Here is a 22937-nt window from a genome sequence, read left to right as displayed (position 1 = left end):
ACTAACACTCACCAGAGGACCACAATTCTCCCAGTCCAAACAAATGCCGCTGCTAGTCTCGTAACGGCTCGATATTTAGTCAATTATACGCTTTGGAAATGTGTTTTATTGAGCGGTCGTCGGGTTTATGTGTCAAAAACAGTCGAGGTCAAAGGTCAAGGCAGGGGAAGGTATATGGTGTACAGCAGATGACAGCGAGCTATTAGGGGTCACTTCGCTCAATTTCAAAGACGTCATAAATACACTTACCCCCATGGGTCCCTCAGCGCTTTTCTTGACATTAATAGTCCTCCTGCACGTAATAATCCCCTCCTCACTCGCTCGTCTCAAACATTAAAGGTCCTATATAACGGAAAATCCCTCATGTGAGCTTTAAACCATGTCAGAATACTGTTAGTGGGCCCTTTAAATGCCCTTTGTTTATTGAAAAGTTATGTTTTTTAAGTATTTTGTTGCGTAGGGAGCGGACTTGTGCAGCTGTTTAGTCCAGCATTAGTGAATACAGTTTTTGTTCAATGCATCAAATCACATAATGAAACAATATAATGATAAACTGTACAGATTAAAGATTGGACCCGAAAAATATTGCTAAGTGATTGTGAAAAATGATGATGATGATGGTGTCAGATTTTCCTCCATATGTTTCATCGGGCTTGGATTTAAAAACAAACAAAGCTAAAAACTGTTTATCAATGATTAGTTGTCCCTCTTGAGAAGCCGTAGTTCCAAAACAGGCTGTGCTGCAGATGAACTACTTTACATTTTGGGCAACAGTAGCTCAGTTGATAGAGTGTTTGTCCACTGATCTGAAGGTTGGTGGTTCAAATCCCACACCTCGACATAAACATCATTACAGCGTTCAATCCACTGAACCACAGGTGTAAAAATGTGACCAAATATTTGTTCTGTTCTGATCATTTTGACCAATATCATAACAGATTAGATTATAAAACACTTTCTTTCAAACAATGTAGATATGTAACGTACGGAGCCCGGCATAGGACATTTGCAAAATATACTGTTAATGCATGGCCACGAGATAATATCACATTCCCTCATCATATTATCTTGAGGGAACGATTTAATTATCTTGAGAGAACAAGATTATTTTTATTTTTTATGGTAAATATCTTGTGAAAATATATGTGTAGAAATTTTAATGTTCCCTCAAGATAATATCTCATTCCCTCAAGATAATTATGACATTCCCTCAAGATAATATCTCGTTGCCTCAAAATAATATCTCGTTCCCTCAAAATAATATCTCGTTCCCTCAAAATAATATCTTATTCCCTCAAGACAATATCTCGATCCCTCAAAATAATATCTCGTTCCATCAAGATAATATCTCGATCCCTCAAAATAATATCTCGTTCCATCAAGATGATATCTCATTACCTCAAAATATCTCATTCCCTCAAAATAATATATTTTTAATTTTTTAATTTTGTGAATATTCTTCTCCTTTCGGTCATCTGCAGGGCTCCGTACTACGGCGTCCGTAGTAATGTAACTGATGTATGATAGCATATTACGTTAGCATAGCATAGACACTCAAATATTGCCACACAAGTTCCTGGACTCCCGGGAATCCTGGAGAGCTGGGTGAAAGTGTAGCCTCCTTTGCACTTGGATTCCTTCGACAGCCAGACTGCGCCTCCACCATGGACAGATGGGACCCACAGCATATGTTCGGGATTTAGAGACTCAAGCACATTGTTCCACATTAGTCATGCACATTACTGTCATGAAACGAGCTGCTAATCGTGTTGCTCTTCCAAATTACTTTTAAATTTCTTTTAAATGACTTTTTCCTTGGTATGCACAGAGCTGAGAAAGGTTTTATAATAGCCATGCCACTGCTAGAGACCGCTCTGTACTGCACTTGTCAGTTGACCTTTAATATGAGGCGTGAACTTTAGTATTTTGAGCGGCCTGACCCCATTGGACACAGGGAGAGGCTATTTCAGGTTCAACGCTGTGTGTGTTCGCGTGTCGTCAACATTTTCCCAGACATTGCATCAGACAGATCCTTAAAGCACAGTATTCACATTGGAGACCGTATTAGCAGACGTATTGTGGTCTTTGTCGTAAATGCAGGAAGAATATAAAGGGTGACGTTCATTTGTCCTTGCGATGGAGAGGAAGCCAGGAAATAGCCAGGAGCAAAAACAGCATCAGAAATATACATATAAAAACAGTCTGGCCGATCGTCTTCAAGTAGCAAACTTAAATTGACGGTCACGTGACTGAAGTGACTGTATTATTGCTCTAAACACATTTCCTTGGGTTATAATAATCTCCCATTTTTATTTTGTACCTGTTTTGTTAACTGCCTAGCGACTACATTTGTAAATTAACTTGGAAACTATAAATTCACATATTTGCATTTGTTTAATACAGATGTCCCAAATAAATAAATAAATAAATATAAAATAGAACACATTGCTAGATATTTAGAAGTTGAAATGATTAAAATGTTGGTATGAAGCCACAAAAGACTGGATATGGAAGTAAATATTATTCATCATCATTTTAGTATAAATATGTAGTTATATAACGGACCTTATACATTCATCGCTAATTTAAATTGACTTTATCCCCAGACTACAGACGCGACATCTCACTGAAATGTTGACATATTACAAATCGACAACGACCTCAGTCTGCGTTTTTTACTCCCAAAATTGTCATTGCCAACTCTCGAGTCCAAAGCGTAACTTCCATTTGCCCTTGTGTGCGGTATGCGTCTGAAGTGATGCCAGGAAATAGCCAGGAGCAAAGATGTCGGCCAAGGCAATTTAATACCTTTGTTAATCCTTTATCTAACCCCCTCCCCTCTTCTCTCTCCCTCTCCCTCCCTCTCTCTTTTCTTTTCCAGTTCCCCGGAATCATGGCCACAACGCAGTGCTGGGGATCGACTTTGACATTGAGCTCGGCAACACGGCGGACGAGAGCAAGGACGACCCAGGTAAACAAACCGGCACGCGCGACGGCCAATCAGATCGCTCCGCTCGTTACTGAGTCCAATCATGACAGACGACGCACGCTTCTTGAGGTAATATGAAAGTGCCAATCATCTGAGGCGAGGAGATAGGCCTGGCCAGATGTGTTTTGATAGGACAGCAACAGGAGGTGACACGCCGCATCTGCTCGTGCTCAGTGAGAGCGATGGCTCCGAGCCTGCAGCGCACCGCCAGACACTTCCACTTTTCACATTAAGATCGGCTGATTGCTCGACTGCCCCGATGACTAATTGATCATGTTGAGAGTACTTCTTCAGATTTAATGTGGACTTCATGTAGAATAGTGTTGGGAAGTGGAAACAGCATCTTGAAATATGAAGCAGATGTATTTCTATCAGTTGCACACAGCTGGGTGAAAACGTAATGTACAACAGAATATGCCTTTAAAATGTAGCTGTTTTAGTGTTGACATTCACGGTTAATCATTTAAAGGTGCTATATTACATAAAAGTGACCCTTGTGAGCTTTAAATCACGTTATAATGTTGTTACCTCCTCAAAAACATACCTGAAATTGGGTTTGTTATTGGTATTATTAGCCTGTTACATCTCCAAAGCTCAAAATGCTCTGTTGCACCTTGTGATGTCATGAAGTGATAGTTTCTAAATTAACAGCTGCCTTTTCCATTTTGTTCAGTGGAGATTGGCAATTCCCAGGGCCGAAATCACCCAAATGATTCTAGTGAAGGTGTATGGAGTTTAAAAACACAATGGAGCACTTCCTGTATCACCACATGATGACATCACAAGGTGGAACAAAACAAAACACAACTCCAGGTCTGTTTGTCATGACAAAACCACACATATTGCTTTAGATTTATACTTAATTTGAGGCAGTTTAGAATATAACATTTTAAAAGAATGCAACTCAAAAAGGTGTGTGAGCAAAGTGCAGCATCACAGGTGGAGTTTGAGGTCAGTTGATCATGTGTCAGGGCAGTTTGTGTAGAGTAAGAATAATAAATAAAAAAATAAATAAAATAAAAATAATTAAAAAATAAAAAATAATAATGTCAATTTATATAGCACTTTTCAAGACACTCAAAGCACCTCACAATAATGCACAGTGCACAGTCTCACACACACAAACATGGGAGTGGTGAAGTGGGATGAAAGTCCAGTTTAAACAGAAATATATTTTCAGAAGTGAATTAATCAGTGGTTTCAGCAGTTTGTCTGTGTGGAGGGAGTGAGATCCCCGAAGCCTCTGTCTTCCATGGTCTGGTGTGGAGAACGGTGAGCTGAGCGGAGGAGGAGGAGGAGGAGGAGGAGGTGTAGCAGAGTGTCCTGGAGGATGTGTGTATATTTGCAGCAGGTCTGAGTGGTACTGAGGGTGTGGAGGGATTTGTTAAGGAGGAGAGTCTGCGTCTGGTATTTTAGGCAGCGGAGTTTTGGATGCAGCCCTCAGGACAAAAGTGCACCTCCTCTGAGTCCTGCAGTCTGAGCCTCACACTCAGCGTCCACCAAAAGATACACATTATTTAACATTTAGAAAGAAAAAAAAGGTCCAATCTAGAGCGGTTCGATTAATCATATTTGACTGGAGATAAAATTCAGTCATTTCTGTGATGCGCTTGGATCTTTTTAACCCAGAGCCAATCCTCCGTCAGTAAAAGCCTGTGGTTTGGAACAGCTGGAGTTAAGAATTTATTATTTTTGGGCAATGAAAATGCTTTTACAGAGAACTACGTACGATTAACTCATGTAGTGTTTTCTATTAGCAGAGAAAACCAAAATGATAAAAGCAAAATACCAGAGAGACGAGTCAAAGTGTGACCCTCATTGCTTTTTCTTTTGGCGTTTCTTACTTTTCTGCAGTAATAGCACTCACTGCATATTAGTGTTGGATTTATACTTGACGCAGGGACAGGTTTGGAGTGTATTTTTTAGCGGGTTACTTGCGAACTGCCTGTTACACCAACTACCGTGCACTGCGCTGTAAGGCAAACATAGACCTAGTGACCTAAAAACTGCTCCAAACCGCTAAGGAGTCTGGGAAAGGATTAAAAAACTCAAGGATCCAAGGATTCAAGGATGATAAAGTGCAAATACTAGAACGAAACACCACGACTAGAGCATGAAACACAACAACATGACTTGAAACGCAGAGGTAAATGAGTGTGGTTCACTGTTACGGCAGGTGTGGGGAGTGGAGGGTTAACGGGGGACCCAGGTGGAGGTAGTGGGAGAGGGGGACAGCGCTCCTTGTGGATTCTTTTGGTTCTTGCGGTCAGCGTAACAGGACACATTGGTTTTAACGAGTTTACTTTAATCACACGTCACCTGTGAGACCCTGCAAGCCCCAAACCGCAACCAGCTCACAGTTAGCGTACACCTGCTGTAGGAATGTAGCCCCCAGTGCGCCGTCTGCTGATAAAAATCGAACATTTATTTCATATAGGAGGACACGGTATCTGTCGTATTTCCCCGCTGTGACTGTGTCCTGTTTATCGACGTCAGATTCAGAAAAATGCAGATTAAATCACGCAATTAGATGTGTGTTTACTCAGAGTTTCTTGTCTCATTTTTTAGACAGTGTCGGGGGAGACGGCGTTGACAGTGGCTCAGAAGATGAACTCAAGTGTTCCTGTAAATCTTTTGGCTGTGGGGACAAAGTGATGGATGCTCTTCTTCCTGTGGAGTCATTTGTAAAGCAGTGCATTTGTTGTAGCTGGGCTGTCTCAGTGTGATTGTGCACACGTCACCACTATCCACGGGTCTTATGTAGATGAATCGTTAGGCGGTGACTTCTTTGTTCCGTCTAGTGTTTTATTTTAATATTAGTGCTTATTAGATTTGGCTCCCACTGGAGGAGCTGGAGGACGTGTCTGGGGTGAGGGAAGTCTGGAAGTCCCTGCTTAGACTGTTGCCCCGACGACCCAGCCCCGGATAAGCGGAAAAAAAATGGGTGGATGGATGGAGATTCATTTTTGGTATTGGTAAAAGCGTTTTCAAGGTAACAAATTTGAAGAGGAACATCCAAACGATTTTTTATTTTAACGGCCAACCAGTATAACAGTGGGTTGCCATGTTTGTGTAATTCCTCAGTCGTCCAGGTCTGATCCATAGTAAAAGAAAAGTTCAAATCTGTCAAGTGGACAAAAGTTGTAGGAGTGAAAACGTTTCCAGTTCACAGATTTGAGTTTTTCTTTTACTATTAGGTTGCCATGATAACGAATTACTCTGTCTCACATGACATTGTCTCTTACATCACTTTTCAAGGTCCGTCATTAACTTGTCTCCAGGATGAGGCTATAGCGTTTGTGTTTGCTTATTATGAGCAGGGTCACCTCTCCACAGATCTGATCTAAAACTTGGGCTGGTGGGGTCGCTTAAATTAATGCCATGCTGTGAAAAATTCCAGGTAGAGCAGGTCCACCTTGCTCTTTTTGCCTTAATGCTGTTGAAAGTTTAGTTGTAAAGTGTTTCCTGGGTGGATATTCTTTGAGCGGTTTTGTGGATGTGTTTTTACCATGAATGTTCCGTAATTTCACATTTTCTCAGCAGGAGCAGTGTTCAAACATGACTTGAACAAATACAGTTCTGTTCAAAAACAAGTTTCAAAAATGCTTGTTTGATCCTCTCTCAGGTGCGGGTTTCCTCAGCTGCTCCTTTGATGACGGACTGTGCGGCTGGATTAGGGACAAAGACGGAGACGTGCACTGGGAGACGACACCCGATCCATCAGGTGAGGTCAAAGGTCACTTCTTTATCACATTTGAACTGGAGGATTTTGGTTTAGTAATTTAGTTATTTTAGTTCTATAATTTGCTGTTACCACACACAAATATACAAATTTGTATTATTTGGTTAAGGCCTCGCCCAACAGTCATGGATGTGACTGAAAAAAAACACCTCTTTTTGATGTTGTTTTTGTGCTGTTTTTTATGCTGTTATTGCAAACGTAACCCCTTAACCAGGTCAAAACAATGCAACGTGACATAATATGAATAAAAAGAGAAAGACAGAGAGAGAGAGAGATACTTAATTGATCATGAGGGAAATTCAAGTTTATCTGCAGAAACATACTGCACTTCTCAGTCGCCTTTGTCTCAGTCTCAGGGTCTCAGTGCATTTTAGGTCAACAGATCCTGTGCCAGGGCAGCCTGAGGAGAGCAAAAGTCCTTTGGACAAAAGTGTCCCTCCTCTGTGTCCTGCAGCATCACAGACATCCTCCAGGGGGAGCCAGGTCAACACAACAGGAAAGCCTCCTCCAAGCCTCACTCTCGTGATGAAATGGTCCACTCCTTGAAGTATTTCTTATGGAAGCTCCTCTGCCATTTGCTCTCACATTTGGTGTAAAAAGCCTGTAGCATCTTTGAGGTCTTTAGCCAGCTCCTCAGCTAGCACTTTAGTTAGCGTTTTAGCTAGCCTCTTGCACCGTCTCCATGGATACAGGAAAAACAAACAGCTCATTTCATAGTGAGGACCAGTATCTTAGTGGTTAGAGCAGGTCAGTGTTTGGGGACCACTGCTCAGAGGATCAGTTCCCATTTGGACCAAGTTCTGTCATTGTGTCCTTAGGCAAGACATTTCAGCCGCATCTCCTAGTATGAATGCGGTGTCTTTGTGAGTGATGGTTGTGGTCGAAGGGGTCGATGGCACAGATTGGTAGCCTGCCTTTGGTTAGTCTGCCCCAGGTCAGCTGTGGCTACAATAGTACTGTACCACCACCAAGTTCAATGGTGATAATTTCACCCAGTCCAACAGTCTCTTACTTATGTAAGACCTTTGCCCTGCACATGCTGCACTTTTTATTTGATTAAAATCCCATGATATGACGTTAAAAACTAAGCTAAAAAAAACCTCCTTGTGTGTGAGCCAGGCAGCCACAAGAGCAGCCAGGGGATAAATGCATAAATAACCTTCAAAACATGTATTCAGATTTCTTACTGTGAGAAGGGTTGCCTCTCCACAGATCTGTCTGCAGGCGTCACCTGCTCTACTGTGGAACATTGTAGTCAAAGCAACATCTCCATGGAGACAAGCAGGTGACAGACTCTGCGCCAGAAAAGTTCCATAGTGCACCTCAGCAGTATCATTACATAACCTTGATACGATGTCATTGTGCTCAGTCAAAGGTCAACTGATCTGCCCCGACAGGATCTGTTTGTCTTTGTGGATATAAAGTAATGCACATAATAACAAACGCAGCATTAAAGTGAAACGTGAAACTGTTTTCTTTGGGTTCAGATGAGGAAAAGGCCCAGCGAGGGAAAGGCACAGACTAAACAGAGCAGTGTTTAAGGGAGTGGACCCAGTGAGAAGTGATACTAGACTCATTTCACAACGTTAGGACCAAATATAGACGATCTCCTTCTGTCTGCTTGTATTACGCTAAAGTGATGCATTACTTTCCTTTAAAGATCACCGGTTTTTACGTTGTTTTTTTTTTCTTAGTTTGGTGGGATAGTACCAGTCGTAAACGTTGATAAGTTTTAGTTAAGTCGCAGTTTACAAAAATATAGGAAGTAGCGCTGATCTCTTAACCAGAATACTTCTACCTATGTGATTACACAGAATATCATAAATGCAGGGACAGTTTTGCACAAGGGACACAATTTCCTGTCAGTTTGAACCTTCATTTTAACCAAATAAAGGTGTTGTCATGTATAATCAACTATGCAATTTAGACTTTCTTTCTTACATAAACACATAACAATAATACTTACCTCTATATTCGTTTGCCGTTGACTTTTGCGTGAAGTACTTTGGACAGCTTAAGTCGTATTTAAATGCGTTATATAAATCAAACTGAATTGAACTGATTCCATTCAAATGCACGAGCTCCACCTGCCTCTGCTCGTGCTATGAATTCCTCTGACTAAACCTGATTACAAAGCGTGTACCTTATACTCCTCCCCGCGTGTCGTGTGATTAACAGCTACTTGGCCGCACTCAGAGGCGTTTAACGTAAAGACCGCAGACTCATTACTTATGTAGAAAGCCTCAGCGGCGGCTTTCCTGTGGTTAACTCTGAGCTGTTGGGTAAGCAAAACACGGAGGTAATAATCCGGCTTTACCCACAAGAGCCGCTACCTTCAACTCCCCAAAGATGATTTAAAAATTACGTATGAATTAATAATGTAACTGTGGCTGCGTTATGTTTGTGCGGCGAGTTTCAGTTCAGATGTTTTCCATGGACTTACGTGTTTTAATCACACTGTAAATCAGACTGTGAATCTTTCCTAATGTGTAAGTGTGTGGATTTAAAGGTGCAGTTTGTAACATTTCTGGTGTACTTGTCTCCATAAAGATTTTCCAAAGTATATAAAAGTGTACTATGTAACTTTCTTGGCATACTTGTTTCTAAAAAGATTTTCCAAAGTACCTTATATCATGTAAAGGTGCACTACATAACTTTTCTGCCATACTTGTCTCCATAGAGATTTTCCAAAGTATATTATTTAAAAGTGTACTACGTAACTTTTCTAGTGTATTTCTTTCCATTTTACAACATATATATTTTAAAGGTGCACTACATAACTTTTCTGGTGTACTTGTCTCCATGGGGATTTTCCAAAGTATATAGTTTAAAGGTGTACTGTGTAACTTTTATGGCATTGTTGTTTTTGTGGAATTTCTAATAGTAAAAACCTTGAAAATGTATGAAATCAATCGAGAAGTCGTCTTGAATCAAAAAGTCAGATTTATTGAATGAATTGGCCCTGATTGTGTCGTCTCGCCCTCAGCACAAATAAACATACGTACAGAGTATTTATACCATCAAAAATACTCGTACCAGTCTCAATCTAGTCCAAGCGACTTCTGGCCCGACACATCGTCTTGTACAAACGCAAACAAACGAGATTTACCCGTGTGTAACAACAGAGTATCACAAAAATGAGGTCAAAGCGAAGGATAATATTACACATCAACACATAAGGATTTAGGAATTAGGTCAAACAGATACGTGACAACACATATCAATACAAAATCTAACTGTCTAGATTTAAAGGTGTACTGTGTAACTTTTCTGCCATACTTGTCTCCATATACTTTCCAAAGTATATTATTTAAAGGTTCATTACATAACTTTTCTGGTGTATTTCTTTCCATTTTACAGCGTATATATTTTAAAGGTGCACTATTTAACTTTTCTTTCTTGTTTCCATAAAGATTTTCCAAAGTATATTATTTAAAGGTTCATTACATAACTTTTCTGGTGTTCTTGTTTCCATAGAGATTTTCCAATGGATCTAATTTAAAGGTGTACTACATAACTTTTTTGGTGTATTTGTTTCCATAGAGATTATTTTAAAGGTTTCTGGTCTACTTGTTTCTATAAAGATTTCTCAAAGTCTATAATTTAAAGGTGCACTGTGTAACTTTTCTGGTGGAGCGTCTGCCACATGCTTTTCTCACGGTGATGTCATTGCTTTTCCCTGATTGTTCCACAGTGCAGCATTAAACGTATCTGTCTTGGTTTTATTCTATTACATGTGTTTTTATTACTCAGAAAAACCTCGTGGGTCACCTCTCCACAGTTCTGACCTGTAACTTGGCCTGGCAGCGTCATCTGCTTGCCTCCGTGGAGACAGATATGTTTAAAGGCGTACTATGGAACATTACAGGCCAAGCAATCACATCTCCATGGAGAAAAGTGACACAGTGCTCCTTTAAGGGACCGAACAGTGATTTTCTGAGTGAGTTGTGCTCGTGCTCAGACCGTCGTTTTCTTTAAAGTTATTTTAAATCTTTTATTTCAGTCGACTGTGACACGTCGTGCAAGTTCGGTGCAATCTCCACAACACCTTGACAGCTTAATTATCGATCATGAAGAAGACCAATTTGAGTCACATTTAAAAACCATTTGGAAGTCAGACAGAGACAGTTAGCGGTGACTTCAGACGCCAATATTATTCAGATTCACCTGGCAGCGGCAGAAAAGTCAAACACTCACATTTTGGGCTGCATCAGATTGGGAAAGTTTGTAATACGGCTCTGAAGAACTGCAATATTTATTTTACTGCTATGTACTAACTTATTAATAAAACCAAAAAAAGTGAGATGCTTTCATTTACTAGTGAAACTGTCAAAACATGAACTTAACAGAGACAAAAACATGACTAAATCAAGAGTAATTCTGGCCAATATCCAACAGATCAGTGTGTGGACGCGAAACGACTGAGCTAAACTCGGACGAGACTGAAGTCGTAGTGTTTGACCCACAGAAACAAAAAGAAAGTGTCAGCAGTCACCTCCAGTCTCTCTCTGTCTAAAACCTTCAAATCAGGCGGGGAATCTTGGGATAATAATGGACTCAGACGTGAACTTTAACAGCCACATCAAATCAATAACATCTGCAGCTTTTAATATCTAAAAACACAGCAAAAATCAAAGTTATCCTGTCAAAACCAGATTTAGAGAGACTTATCCATGGATTTGTCTCCAGTAAGTTAGACTACTGTCACTGGCCTCTCTAAAAAAGCCTTTAGACTGTGCAGTACATTCAGAACGCCGCTGCTCGGGTCATGACTAGAACCAGGAAGTACTTCACACATAAGTCCTGTGGCTCAGACAATAGACTTTATTGTATTGTGATTTTAATGTCTTTCTTATCCTGTAAAGCACTTTGAATTACTTTGTGTACAAATTGTGCTGTACAAATAAACTTGCCTTGCCATAATGAGAAAAATCCTTAATAAAATCACACTTTTGGCAGATGAAGATGACAAAAAATATACTGTGCGAGCATACAGAAATCCAATATTATTATTATATCTATTAGCAAATCTCTATTAGCATAGTATTCAGGGAGGATAAAGACTTCATTTGTTTACTTTCTAAATGTTAATTCCTATTGCTGACAGCAGAGGGAGCTCCAGCACCTAAATGCCTAAATGGAAACTGAAATAAAGTTTATAAAAGTACAATATAAACCATAATAACTATTTACCTTCTTCTAGGTGGCAGATATCTCACCATCCCTGAGGTGGGCAATAAGAGGACGGGGAGGGGTGCGAGGCTCGTGCTCCCTCTGACTCCGCCCTGGGACGATGGGAATCTGTGCCTGTCGTTCCGGCACAAGCTGGCGGGACACCACGTGGGAATGCTGCAGGTGTTTGTGAAGAAGGGCAAACAGTACAGCCCGGCCGTGTGGGGGCGCACCGGGGGCAACGGCTGGAGGCACACGCAGATCACCCTATGGGGAACGGGACTCGAAAGCGTAAGTACGACAGGGGAACGGTTCAAAAAGGGAATCATAATGGCGCTATGATGAGCTTTGAGTGTAATTATTGTGACGTGTATGTCTGATGTTTACTTATAATTAACTTATTAAGAGTAATGACGTGTGTACTCAACTAAAACTGCAGTTACTTGGTTAATCATTTATACTATTACTGGTAAAAGTACTGCTGTCAAAGATCCTATATCGCACAAAACTGTCTCTTGTGAGCTTTAAGTCACGTTAAAATGGTGTTACCTCCTCAAAAACAGACCTGGAGTTGTGTTTTGCTTCATTCACACATGTTTGAGTAACTTTATTATTAGTCTGTCGACGTCTCCAAAGCTCAAAATGCTCTGTTCCACCTTGTGATGTCATGAGGTGGTAGTTTTCAGTCACTTTTTATCTTTAGTTCAGCAGAGATCGGCAATTCTAGCACTGAAATCATACAGTGGAAGTGTATTTAGTTTAAAAACGCAGTGGAGCACTTCCTGTATTACCAGATGACATCATAAGGTGGAGCAAAGTGTTTTCAGTGTGGGAGAAGAACTCAAAGTAACTAAACTTTTCAACAAAGCTAATGGTGGCGTTTTCTTTTACCGTATTTTCTGGACTATAAGTCGCTCTGGAGTGTAAGTCAAAAAATGCGTAATAATGAAGAAAAAACGCGATTGTCAGTGCGACTGTAACAAAGATGTGAAATTATACACTCAGATGCGACTTATATTCCACAGATAAGTCACTGAGTCTGAGTCGCACCCCCGGCCAAACTATGAAAAGAAGAAAAAGTGCGTCGTATAGTCTGGAAAATACAGTATCTTACTTCATATATTCATTGTTTTCCGTGTGTAAATAAAATGTAGAAAGTAGTAAAAATGAAGCTTAAAAAAATGGATGAGATGGTGCGTCCAAACTTTTGACTGCTAGTGTACGTGACAGCATGAAAAGTGTGAAGCCTTCCCCAAAGAAGCGTAGTAACAGAGGTATCAGAGGAGAAACAAGTCATGTAGACGAGAGCGCTCCATCATTGTCACCGCCTCAAGAAGAAAAGACTTGTGCCTGTAGTGGAATTTTGAGGTTTCGTGCTAACGGCTAACGCACGCAAAGACTAACAGTAATGTGTGAACTGCAAAAACGTGCTAATTTGGGAAGTATGTTGAAGGAGAGCTATGTTTAAAGGTCCACTATGTAACTTTCCCGGTCGGGGGGGGGGTCCACTGCCTGCTTGTCTCCACGGAGATGTCGCTGCTTTGCGTAGAATGTTACAGTGCGGCGTTCAACTTGTCTATTTTGCAGTCGTCCTTGTTGCAGACCTGACCTGTAACTTCGTCTTTATCTGATGGTGTCACCTGTTTGTCGCCGAGAGAGATTGGAAAAGGTTGAATGCCATACTGTGGGATATTTCAAGCAAACCAATAACGTCTTCATACATATCGCAATGTATTTTTAGGCACTTTTTGATCATGAAATACTCAAACTACAAATTTCAACAAATCCTACAAACGGTCAGGACTCTTTAAAATATTCTTACTCTAATAATGCAACAAAAAATCTACTTTCTCTGTGATTGTAAGTTATGCATTTTCTTTTTAAACAATGCTACATATGTACAGTAGTCCCTCGTTTATCGTGGGGGTTATGTTTTAAAAATAACCCGCAACAGGTGAAATCCACAAAGTATCAGCTTTATTTTTTACAATAATTCTATGTTTTTTGCTGTAAAACCCCTCACCACACACTTTATACACTTTTCTCACACAGACATTAACATTTTCTCACATTTCTCTCTCGTTCAAACACAAAGTTCAAACCTTCGTAGGCGCCTTTGAACGTTTCATCGACATTGTGGGTTTTGTCGGGAAGAAAACTTGCAAACGTACAGCACTTCAGAGTCACACTGCGATCCAACGTTTATGTAAATTTGTCTGAACACATTCTGTATGAATCTAAAATTGCGCTAAAAAAAATGCGTGAAACAGCGAAAGGTGAACCGCGATATAGCGAGGGACAACTGTAAGTGGTTTATTTGGACTTTATACTCGGTCACCGCGCTGAACTCAACACCCCCACCCACGTCCCACCCCCCGTGATCAGAGCACGCGCATCTCTATGTGTCCCCATCCAAACTCCCCCGTAATTTCCTTTCCACTTTCACCTGTTATAATGACAAGTCCATAAATTAAATGTAAATGAGCGTCGTGATGTTCTCAGTATCTTCTTAAGGCGTCAATCACCACCATATTTTGAGAAAACATTCATAAATGAGGTCCTATATCCTTTTTGATTAAGATGCCATTTTAAACATTATGATTGTTGTTCCCAGGTCATCCTGAAGGGGGAGCGTGGGCGCGGTCGGAGCGGAGAAATGGCCGTGGACGACATCACACTGAGGAAAGGCTCGTGCACAGAGGAACACAATCTGAGGAGACTCTGACTGGGCTCACGCAATGGACCGGAGGCACCAAAAGGGGGCGATCTCAAAGACATGTGACTGTACTGATGCTCCCACTGGTCCTGCCTTGTCCGTCAACAATCCCCCCCCGTCACCCTGGTTGCCAATCTCAACCGACGCGTCACCCTCACTTTTGATTTTGTCATTTTGTAACCTGCATGCACCTACTTCCCAAGAGATGCCTCGATAGATACAGTCGGCATCCGAGGGAACGCCCGCTAACGTAAGGTCCGAACGCTTTTGTGGGGGAAACGTACCATTCATCTGCGAACTTTGAGGGTTATATCGTGCCAAATACAAAAACACAAAGACATGAAAAGGAATAAAGTACTCCAACGCTATAAATTTGTATAAATATCCACGAATGCTAACGTAGATTCATCTGCGCTACATGTACCACAAAGCTAGCGACACATGCTGTATTTTAAGATCAACAGACCGATCAGTTAACTACTTTTGTGGAGTAACACCATGTCAGGAATGTCTTTTAAGGTTCAATTATGAAAACTTACGATCTCTCCATATGTTTAAGAGTACATGCCCACGCCTCTCGTACAAGGCCCCGCCCCCAGGAAGCTCTGTGCCGCGACCTCTAAAGGGGGAGTGGCTTAGCTTAGAGCGGGGAGCAAGGGAGTATCAAAAATGAAATTGAAACTAATCACACATTTTAATTCATTATTATCAGCGACTATAGTATTTTTAAAACCATAAAAATAAACGAGGCAATCTGAGTATGTTAAAGATTAATGCCCCTTATAATTGTAATACTGTACACTCTTTAAAGGGACGATATTACGCTATTTTCTGATCTATGTTATAAAGTTTCTCCATCAAAAACACACCTGGAGTTGTGTTTTGTTTCATGCACACTCGTTAAGGTTGTGTTCCACCTTGTGATGTCATGGGGAAATACAGGAAGTGCTCCATACACTCCATGAACCTTCACTAAAATCACATGGATGACGTCTGAATGAACTGAATAAAAGGTAAAAAGTTGTAGTTAACTTGAAAACTACCACTTCATGACATCACAAGGTGGAACAGAGCATTTTGAGCTTTTGGAGATGGAGACAAACCGATAATCCAGGATCGCTCAAGCGTTTGTAAAAGAAACAAAACACAACTTCAGGTCTGTTTTTGATGAGGAAACAAGTTTATAACCCGGCCCCTGCTGTGACGCGTCGCCAACTGTATCTATGGCAGTCAAACCTTTTTTTTTTTTTTTTTTTTGGGAACATAATGTATTCCCGCACAGAGAAATCCACATTCAGGCATCTGCACTGCCTTTGATTCCTTCGCCAAGAGCCATTGCCTTTTCATTGGTCGACTTAAAACATTTGTCCAGAAGGGGCCTATCAGCAAAATAAGGGAGGTGGGTTTTAAGCCTGGATTAGACTAATACATATGTAAAGGATTTTTCCCTCCCTGTCTTATCCTCAAATCGGATGAAAACTAAAACAATTCACAAAAGAAAAAAAATCGGCACAGCACCGTTCCCCCACAGCTATTTTGAATAAAGCGTCACTTTTTTTTTTTTTCTTTTTTTGGTAACTTTCGGCTGTCCTAGTTTTTCATTTGAAAGAAGACACTTTAAAACATTTAGCTAATTTTCTGTCATGTTTTATTGAAGGCTCACACAATACTGTCAACTCTCCCCAGCTCCGCTTTTCAAATACTTGAAACTTGTCACAGTCGAAACATAATTTTGACACTTTGCGATTACACGGTTCCTTTTACCGCTCAGTACGTGCTTTGTTATATTCAGTGAAGTTTGTTATAAAGACCACTTTTTAGGCATTCACAAAGTGTACAATGTAAATGTATGTAGTTGTGTGTATGTACATACTCCTGTGCTGTGTTTTTTATGGTAATCGTTCGATGAATATTCATTGGACTCTTGGCAGTGTTCCTACAGGTGAGCCTTATATCTCTGTGGTATGGTGGAGTAATGCTTGTGACTTGCAGAGCACATAGTTGCATTTGTATGTTGTTCTAGTGGAGACCGTAGGCTGGAGTTAAAAGGTTCTGTATGCATGGGGTTATTCGCCACATTCAAGATACACTGTTACTATGTAAATAAAAAAAAAAAAGATTTCAAAATGGCTTATTGGTGATTTGAAGTCGTACGATACTTTATATTTTTTTATTCACTGTATTCTAGTTTGCTTTGTTTTGGTTTCTCTTCCGTCTTTTCAAATTCAACTGGACAAACGTTTTAGAGTCGAGACGTTTCGTTGCTCCGCCTGAGCCGCTTCTTCTTCAGTTCTGCTCAGATTACTCGTGGACGCTGCCTTATATTTGTCTGAAGCGAGGACGGAACAACACTGAAGCAAACCCAGCTATTGGTTTCACTCAAAGGACAAAACCTCGAGCCACAAACAAAACAATGCGGTCTACTCGATTCAGCGTAGTGAAAACTGCAGTGAGCGTTATATTGAAGAAATAAAACAGCCACTAAATAAGAGAATGTATCGACAGTGGCGCAAGAGCAGCTCGGGACGGCAATCGGGGGTTCATCTCCGGCTCAAAGACACTAACCTTTCCTTTGAAGATAGTGAGGTACACATCTTTGCCAAAGAAAATAAATAGTTTGAGAGGGGATTTTTGTTAGGAAAGACTGTCCTCATCATCTATCTTTTATTCATAACTTCATCCTCAAACCCAAAAGAAGACAAAGAAAACAACAGTGCTAGCCAGTATGCTAATAGGTGTAATGACCTGGCCTGAACGATTACGCAGAAATATGACTCCGACGCAGTTCTCGCTTAGTGTAGTTCAATAGAGTTGGCTAACAAACAAAAAACGTAAACAAATAGGTGTTTTAGTGTCATTTTATTTAGCTCCTCCCCTCAAACGGACAGACATAAGACGGTGTCCATGAGTAATCTGACCAGAACTGAAGGACGAGCGGTGAAACGTCTTCGCTCTTCGTCATTTGTCCAGTTACAGATTTAATTTTCTTAAGCTATGGATCATACCTGGACGACTGAGGGATCACACACACACACACACACACACACACACGTCTTTTCAAATCAAACACACTGATTGATTTTAACATAGATTCCCCAGGTGACCTCAGCGTTTAGTCCACACCTTTTCATCAAACTTTACGTACAACCAGGACACAGTAATATATCAAGTAGCCTGCAAAATATCAGACTTGTCTCCTATTTTCACCGCTCAAGGTCAGTACAGGAGTGTGCCAGTTGGAACTAAGCCAATATTCTGTTCCACCTCTGCCCCAAAATATGACAATTTAAAGGTGCACTTTGTAACTTTTCTGAAGGAGGATCAGCCACCTCCTCGTCTCTGTGGAGGTGTTCTGCTTTGCTTGGAATTTTCCACATTTCCATGGAAACCGGGAGATGGCACTATCAGACGTTATACAGAAGTTATACAGGTCAGATCTGTGGAGAGGCACTCAGACTAAGAATGTGTTTTTGAGCAGTAAAATCTCCTGGAATTGAACAAATTGCAGTTTTAATGCCACAGCTTCTTTCTTCTTTATTTCTTTATCTTTATTTTTACAGGGGAGCCCAATGAGAGCACGGGGACGCTCTACAAACAGAAAAACAAACAAAACAAACAAGTATACAAGTCCAGATAAAGCATTAAAAACAGGAGCAGGTGTGTGGATAAAAGTTTGTTACCAGATTGTTAAATTACGATTGTGTCACCAGTGTATCCAGTTTTGTTTTTCCTCGGAGTGTATTACATTTTTGTGAATCAAAACAAAGTGAATCAACAAAGCTCGTCCTTTAACCTTATGCAGGCATGTGATCTGGTATTAAATGAGACTAATAAAAATAAATAAATAAAATGGCTAATAATAATAATAATAATAAATAAATAAATAAAATAAATAAATAATTACAAAATAAATAATTAAAAAATAAATAATACATGCATACATAAATAAAAAATTAATAAATAAAAAAATTAAATAAATAAAAATTAAATAAATAAATAGGCGCGGCTCGACCTTAGCCTTATGCAGTCATGTGATCTGGTATTAAATGTTCCAATGAGACTAATAAAAATAAATAAAACAGCTAATTAAAAATAAATAAATAATAAAAAATAAATAAATAATAAAAAATAAATAAATAATTAAAAAATAAATAATACATATATACATGAATAAAAAAAATAATTAAAAAATTAAAAATTAAATAAATAAATAAATAGGCGCAGATCGTCCTTTAGCCTTATGCAGTCATGTGATCTGGTATTAAATATTCCAGTATCAAAGCTTAACATGCAGATGAGTTATTCTGGCAGTATTTGAAGTCGTCCCTTATAGATACATTTCATACAGTGCTGTTCTTTTCTAACAGACCGTGATGGACAACCCACTTTTTCATATAGAACACAGTAATGGGTTTCAGATCACCTGCAATGACTACTATTATTTTCAGTCTTGTAAAACAACCATACTTATACTTTTATACTTTTAATTCAGTACAACATTTCCTTGCTTTTCCCACCTTTGTATTTGTAAGCCAATACGGTGTCAGCATAAAAAGGTAAAATAACTTGCAAGAGATATTTGATTTTCAAAAGCTCAGCGGTTTCACAAAAGTTGAACTTCAAACACTTTTTATGACAAATTTCAAAGTGCACATCCTGCATTGTTGTCATTCCGCTCATTAGTACAATCTCGCTTTTATATTCCCTTTCACATGTTGTTCAGCGAGGCGCTCCTCTGCTTAATTTGATGCTAGAAAACAATTGTATTTATTTTTTTAATCGACAAACAGCTACAGCTCGCGTCTTCTACATGTGCAGCCTTGTGGAAATTATGATGAATTAATTAGAGCACTGGATCATTTGATCTTGATTTGGTGAAATGTGCCACTTGGGGCGTTTGAGGACAGAATATTGTGTGGGGATTTTCATAGCTCAGACTGCAGGACTGGAGCTTTCATTTCCTCTTTCTTATCAAACTCTCCCTAATAGACACGAGATAGAGCCATGTGTACAGCGGGACGCCATTCATCTCAGACACAATCAGACCAGTGATGCCAGCGCTGTTGTGATGCATGTTTTGCAAATTGCGTGCAACAATTTTTCCTTAAATTGTGGGTTTTAGATGCATTTTAGCGAAAGAAGAGGTGGTTTTAGTATCACTTTCTCCACATGGAAGTTGAATACAAAATAAGAACAAACGGTGAACTGAACGTGAAGATGATATCAGACCCACAAGCAGGAAGAACATTTATAAACTCACGGAAAACAACACGCTGCAATCAACCATGGATCTTTAAGATATCTCCTGAGCTCGGAATTGCAAGATAAAAGTAAATAAAATACAACGAAAAACTGCTGTCTGCTGTGTTCATCATGCAGCGTTTTGTGGGCTCCAGTTTGAAAAGTTTGGAATAGAAACGTAAAGGCGCGTGAAAACAGAACAAACTTTTTCCTAATTTATGCACTCCATCCTAATTGTTCACCGCCATGAGTTTAAAAGAAGATAAGATCAGATCTGCCTTTATTAGACCCACAGTGGGGAAATTCCAGTATTGCACCGCACAGTTAAAGAACAGAAGGAAAATGGTACATGCAATAAAACAAGATAATAGATAAATAGCTTATAATAAACAACTAGCATGGTAACAACGCATTTTCTGAATCTCTGAGGATCAAAACTCTTTAGAATTTGGACTCATTTTGACACCAGCTGATTTTACAATATATAGCAAAACAAAGTGCTCAACTATGGTTAATAATTAGTCAAAAGTGGCTACCGACTGGCCCACATTTTCTCTTAAAGGTCCTGTATTACTCAAAACTGACTCCTGTGAACTTTTAGCCATGTTATAAAGTTGTTACCTCCTCAAAAACACACCTGGAGTTGTGTTTTGTTTCATTCAGACACTTCTATCTCCATCTCCAAAGCTCAAAATGCTCTGTTCCACCTTGTGAGGTCATGAAGTGCTAGTTTTCAAGTTGACAGCTACGTTTTACCTTTAGTTCGGTAGAAATTGGCGATTCCTGGGCTGAAGTCTACCAGGGGACGTCACACTCACTCAGTCCGCTTCTTTGTATACCACATCAGCAAAATGGTTCATCTCAAATTTGCAAATGTGTAACTGCGTATCTCCTGATAAACTGACATTTTAAGACAGTCATACATTTTAATTTACCTCGTCGCGGGCCACATAAAATGACGTGGTGGGCCGCATGTCGCCCCGGGGCCTTGAGTTTGACACATGTGCCCTTTGACATCACATTGTTTTTGGGGAAAGAACTCAAAAATATGCAGGATTTGTGTGTTAAACGTGTGTGAATGAAACAAAAACACAACTCCGGGTAAGTTTGTGATGAGGAAACATAACGTAGATCAGAAAACACGGTAATACGGGCCCTTTAAACGCACGATCACACATGGAAACACTAAAATCCACTTGACACATTTTAAAGTTCTAACCCTGTACGAAGTTCCATATTGTGGCCACCAGATGAGGCACAGACACACACACACGCCAAATGAATCAACTTTTATTGGCACTCATATGGGCTGCAGTTTTCATACGGGCTGATGAAACTGATGATTGTCCAATGTTCTGTCTCGGAGACTTGATAAAACGCCTGGAGAATCATTATTTTGCTGGCGGCTGGTTTATGTGGGACAAAGAGGGCGAGCAAACAAGACTTTTATTAAGATAAAGGAGCAGGGCTGAAGGGGATCCGCAGAGGAGGAGTAACGTGGACGTGTGCATATGCTTTGAGAGACGTTTGACGGGGGACAGACCTAAAGGGGAATATTTCAAACGGGGCAGTAAAGAAGACAAATGCCTCTTTTGTGAATAGTGAATGCAGTTACTCAACATGCGGCGTTTCAGACCAGACACTTTTTTTTCTCTTGTAGTAACTGAACAAAACACATGTGGATAGTTACAGTCCCACCGTGTAACATTTAAACCAATTAACAGACTAAAATGTGTTTGTTTTAGATGTTTTTCTGCTCAGAAATACTAGTTTTATTTTCCCTAAACAAAAAAGTTCAACAAAATTAAGCAAAATTGACTCTTTTGAGCTTTACGTCCTGTTATAATGCTGTTTCCTTATCAAAAACAGACCTGGAGTTGTGTTTTTTTTTCATTCACACATGTTTGAGTAACCCTTAATCATTAGTCTGTCCACATCTCCAAAGCCCAAAATGCTCCGTTCCACTTTGTGATGTCATGAAGTGGTAGTTTTGAAGTTAACAGCTACATTTTTACCTTTAGTTCAGTAAAGATCAGCAACTCCGGGGCTGAAATGATCCAAATGATTCAAGTGAAATGATTCTAGTGAAGGTGCGTGGAGTTTAAAAACACAGTGGAGCACTTCCTGTATCACCACATGATGACATCACAAAGTGGAACAGGACGTTTTCTGTTTGAGAGAAGAACGCAGCCTAAATATACAGGGTTTGCGTGTTAAAAATGTGTGAAAGAAGCAAAACACAACTCCAGGTGTGTTTGTGATTTGCCGTTTTCTGATCTATTATAACATAGATCAGAAAACAGAAAAATATGAGCCGTTTAAGTACATTTTTCTCGCTAAATATTCACCCGTACATTTTGCCATATTTATATTCATACATTTAAGGAGATGTGAAGAAATTACACTCGATTTAACAATAAAAAGTGCATCAAAGTAGTGTTATTTTTATATCCGCCTCTTCATACTTTTCTGAGACAGTTGAGACAAGGGAAAGATGCAGCTTGAGAAAAAAAAACAGACTAAATAACTGTAAACAAGCTCATTTACGAGGGCAAGGCCCATATAAATCTATTCATTTGCCTCTGAGCCACACGTGAAGAAACTTTAGTCTGATCTGCACCGACACCGCCCGAGTCACCTCCATCACCTCCATCACCTCCATCACCTCCATCACCTTCATCACCTTCACACGTTTCATTCCTGCCTATTTGCTCGTCCCTGATTTTTACAGCCTTAAGTGAAAAACAGAAGTAGTTCATATTAAACAGTTTGCAGTGGTCCAGAGCCTTTCCTCTTTTACCTCCTGCATTCTAATCATCCTAATTATTCCCCGTGGAGACTTTATAAGCAATTTTCACAACTTTCGGAGAAGAGAGCGCAGAGAGGAGTCGACCGTGACAGTAAAATTAGCAGCAATTAGCATGCTAGTGTGGCATTACGAGTGGGTTTCCAAAATCAATACAACTAAATTATAATAAGATAAAAAATAAACCAGCAACGCCACCGGGATTAATAAAAAAAAAATGAATAAATTAAACTAAAAAATAAGACGCAGGTTCGCTCGTTCACGGAGGTCA

At 39.8% G+C, this 22937-nt stretch overlaps 1 protein-coding gene across 2 annotated transcripts in view; it reads left to right on the top strand.

Moving 5' to 3' along the window:
- npnta (nephronectin a) overlaps window positions 1-16718 on the top strand; it is a 126145-nt gene extending 109427 nt beyond the window's left edge. For both annotated transcript variants that reach the window (XM_033974743.2, XM_055223876.1), the window contains 4 exons: window positions 2882-2971; window positions 6615-6713; window positions 11935-12194; window positions 14518-16718. In XM_033974743.2, coding sequence (XP_033830634.1) covers window positions 2882-2971; window positions 6615-6713; window positions 11935-12194; window positions 14518-14628 — 560 coding nt within the window. In that variant the 3' untranslated portion in view covers window positions 14629-16718. The remainder of the gene's footprint in view (window positions 1-2881; window positions 2972-6614; window positions 6714-11934; window positions 12195-14517) is intronic.
- Window positions 16719-22937: the final 6219 nt, after the last annotated feature.

Source organism: Periophthalmus magnuspinnatus, chromosome 1 (genome assembly GCF_009829125.3).
Source record: "Periophthalmus magnuspinnatus isolate fPerMag1 chromosome 1, fPerMag1.2.pri, whole genome shotgun sequence".
Lineage (NCBI taxonomy): Eukaryota > Metazoa > Chordata > Actinopteri > Gobiiformes > Gobiidae > Periophthalmus > Periophthalmus magnuspinnatus.
Note: the sequence above shows the minus strand (reverse complement) of the source record. Positions and strands in the feature narration are given on the sequence as shown.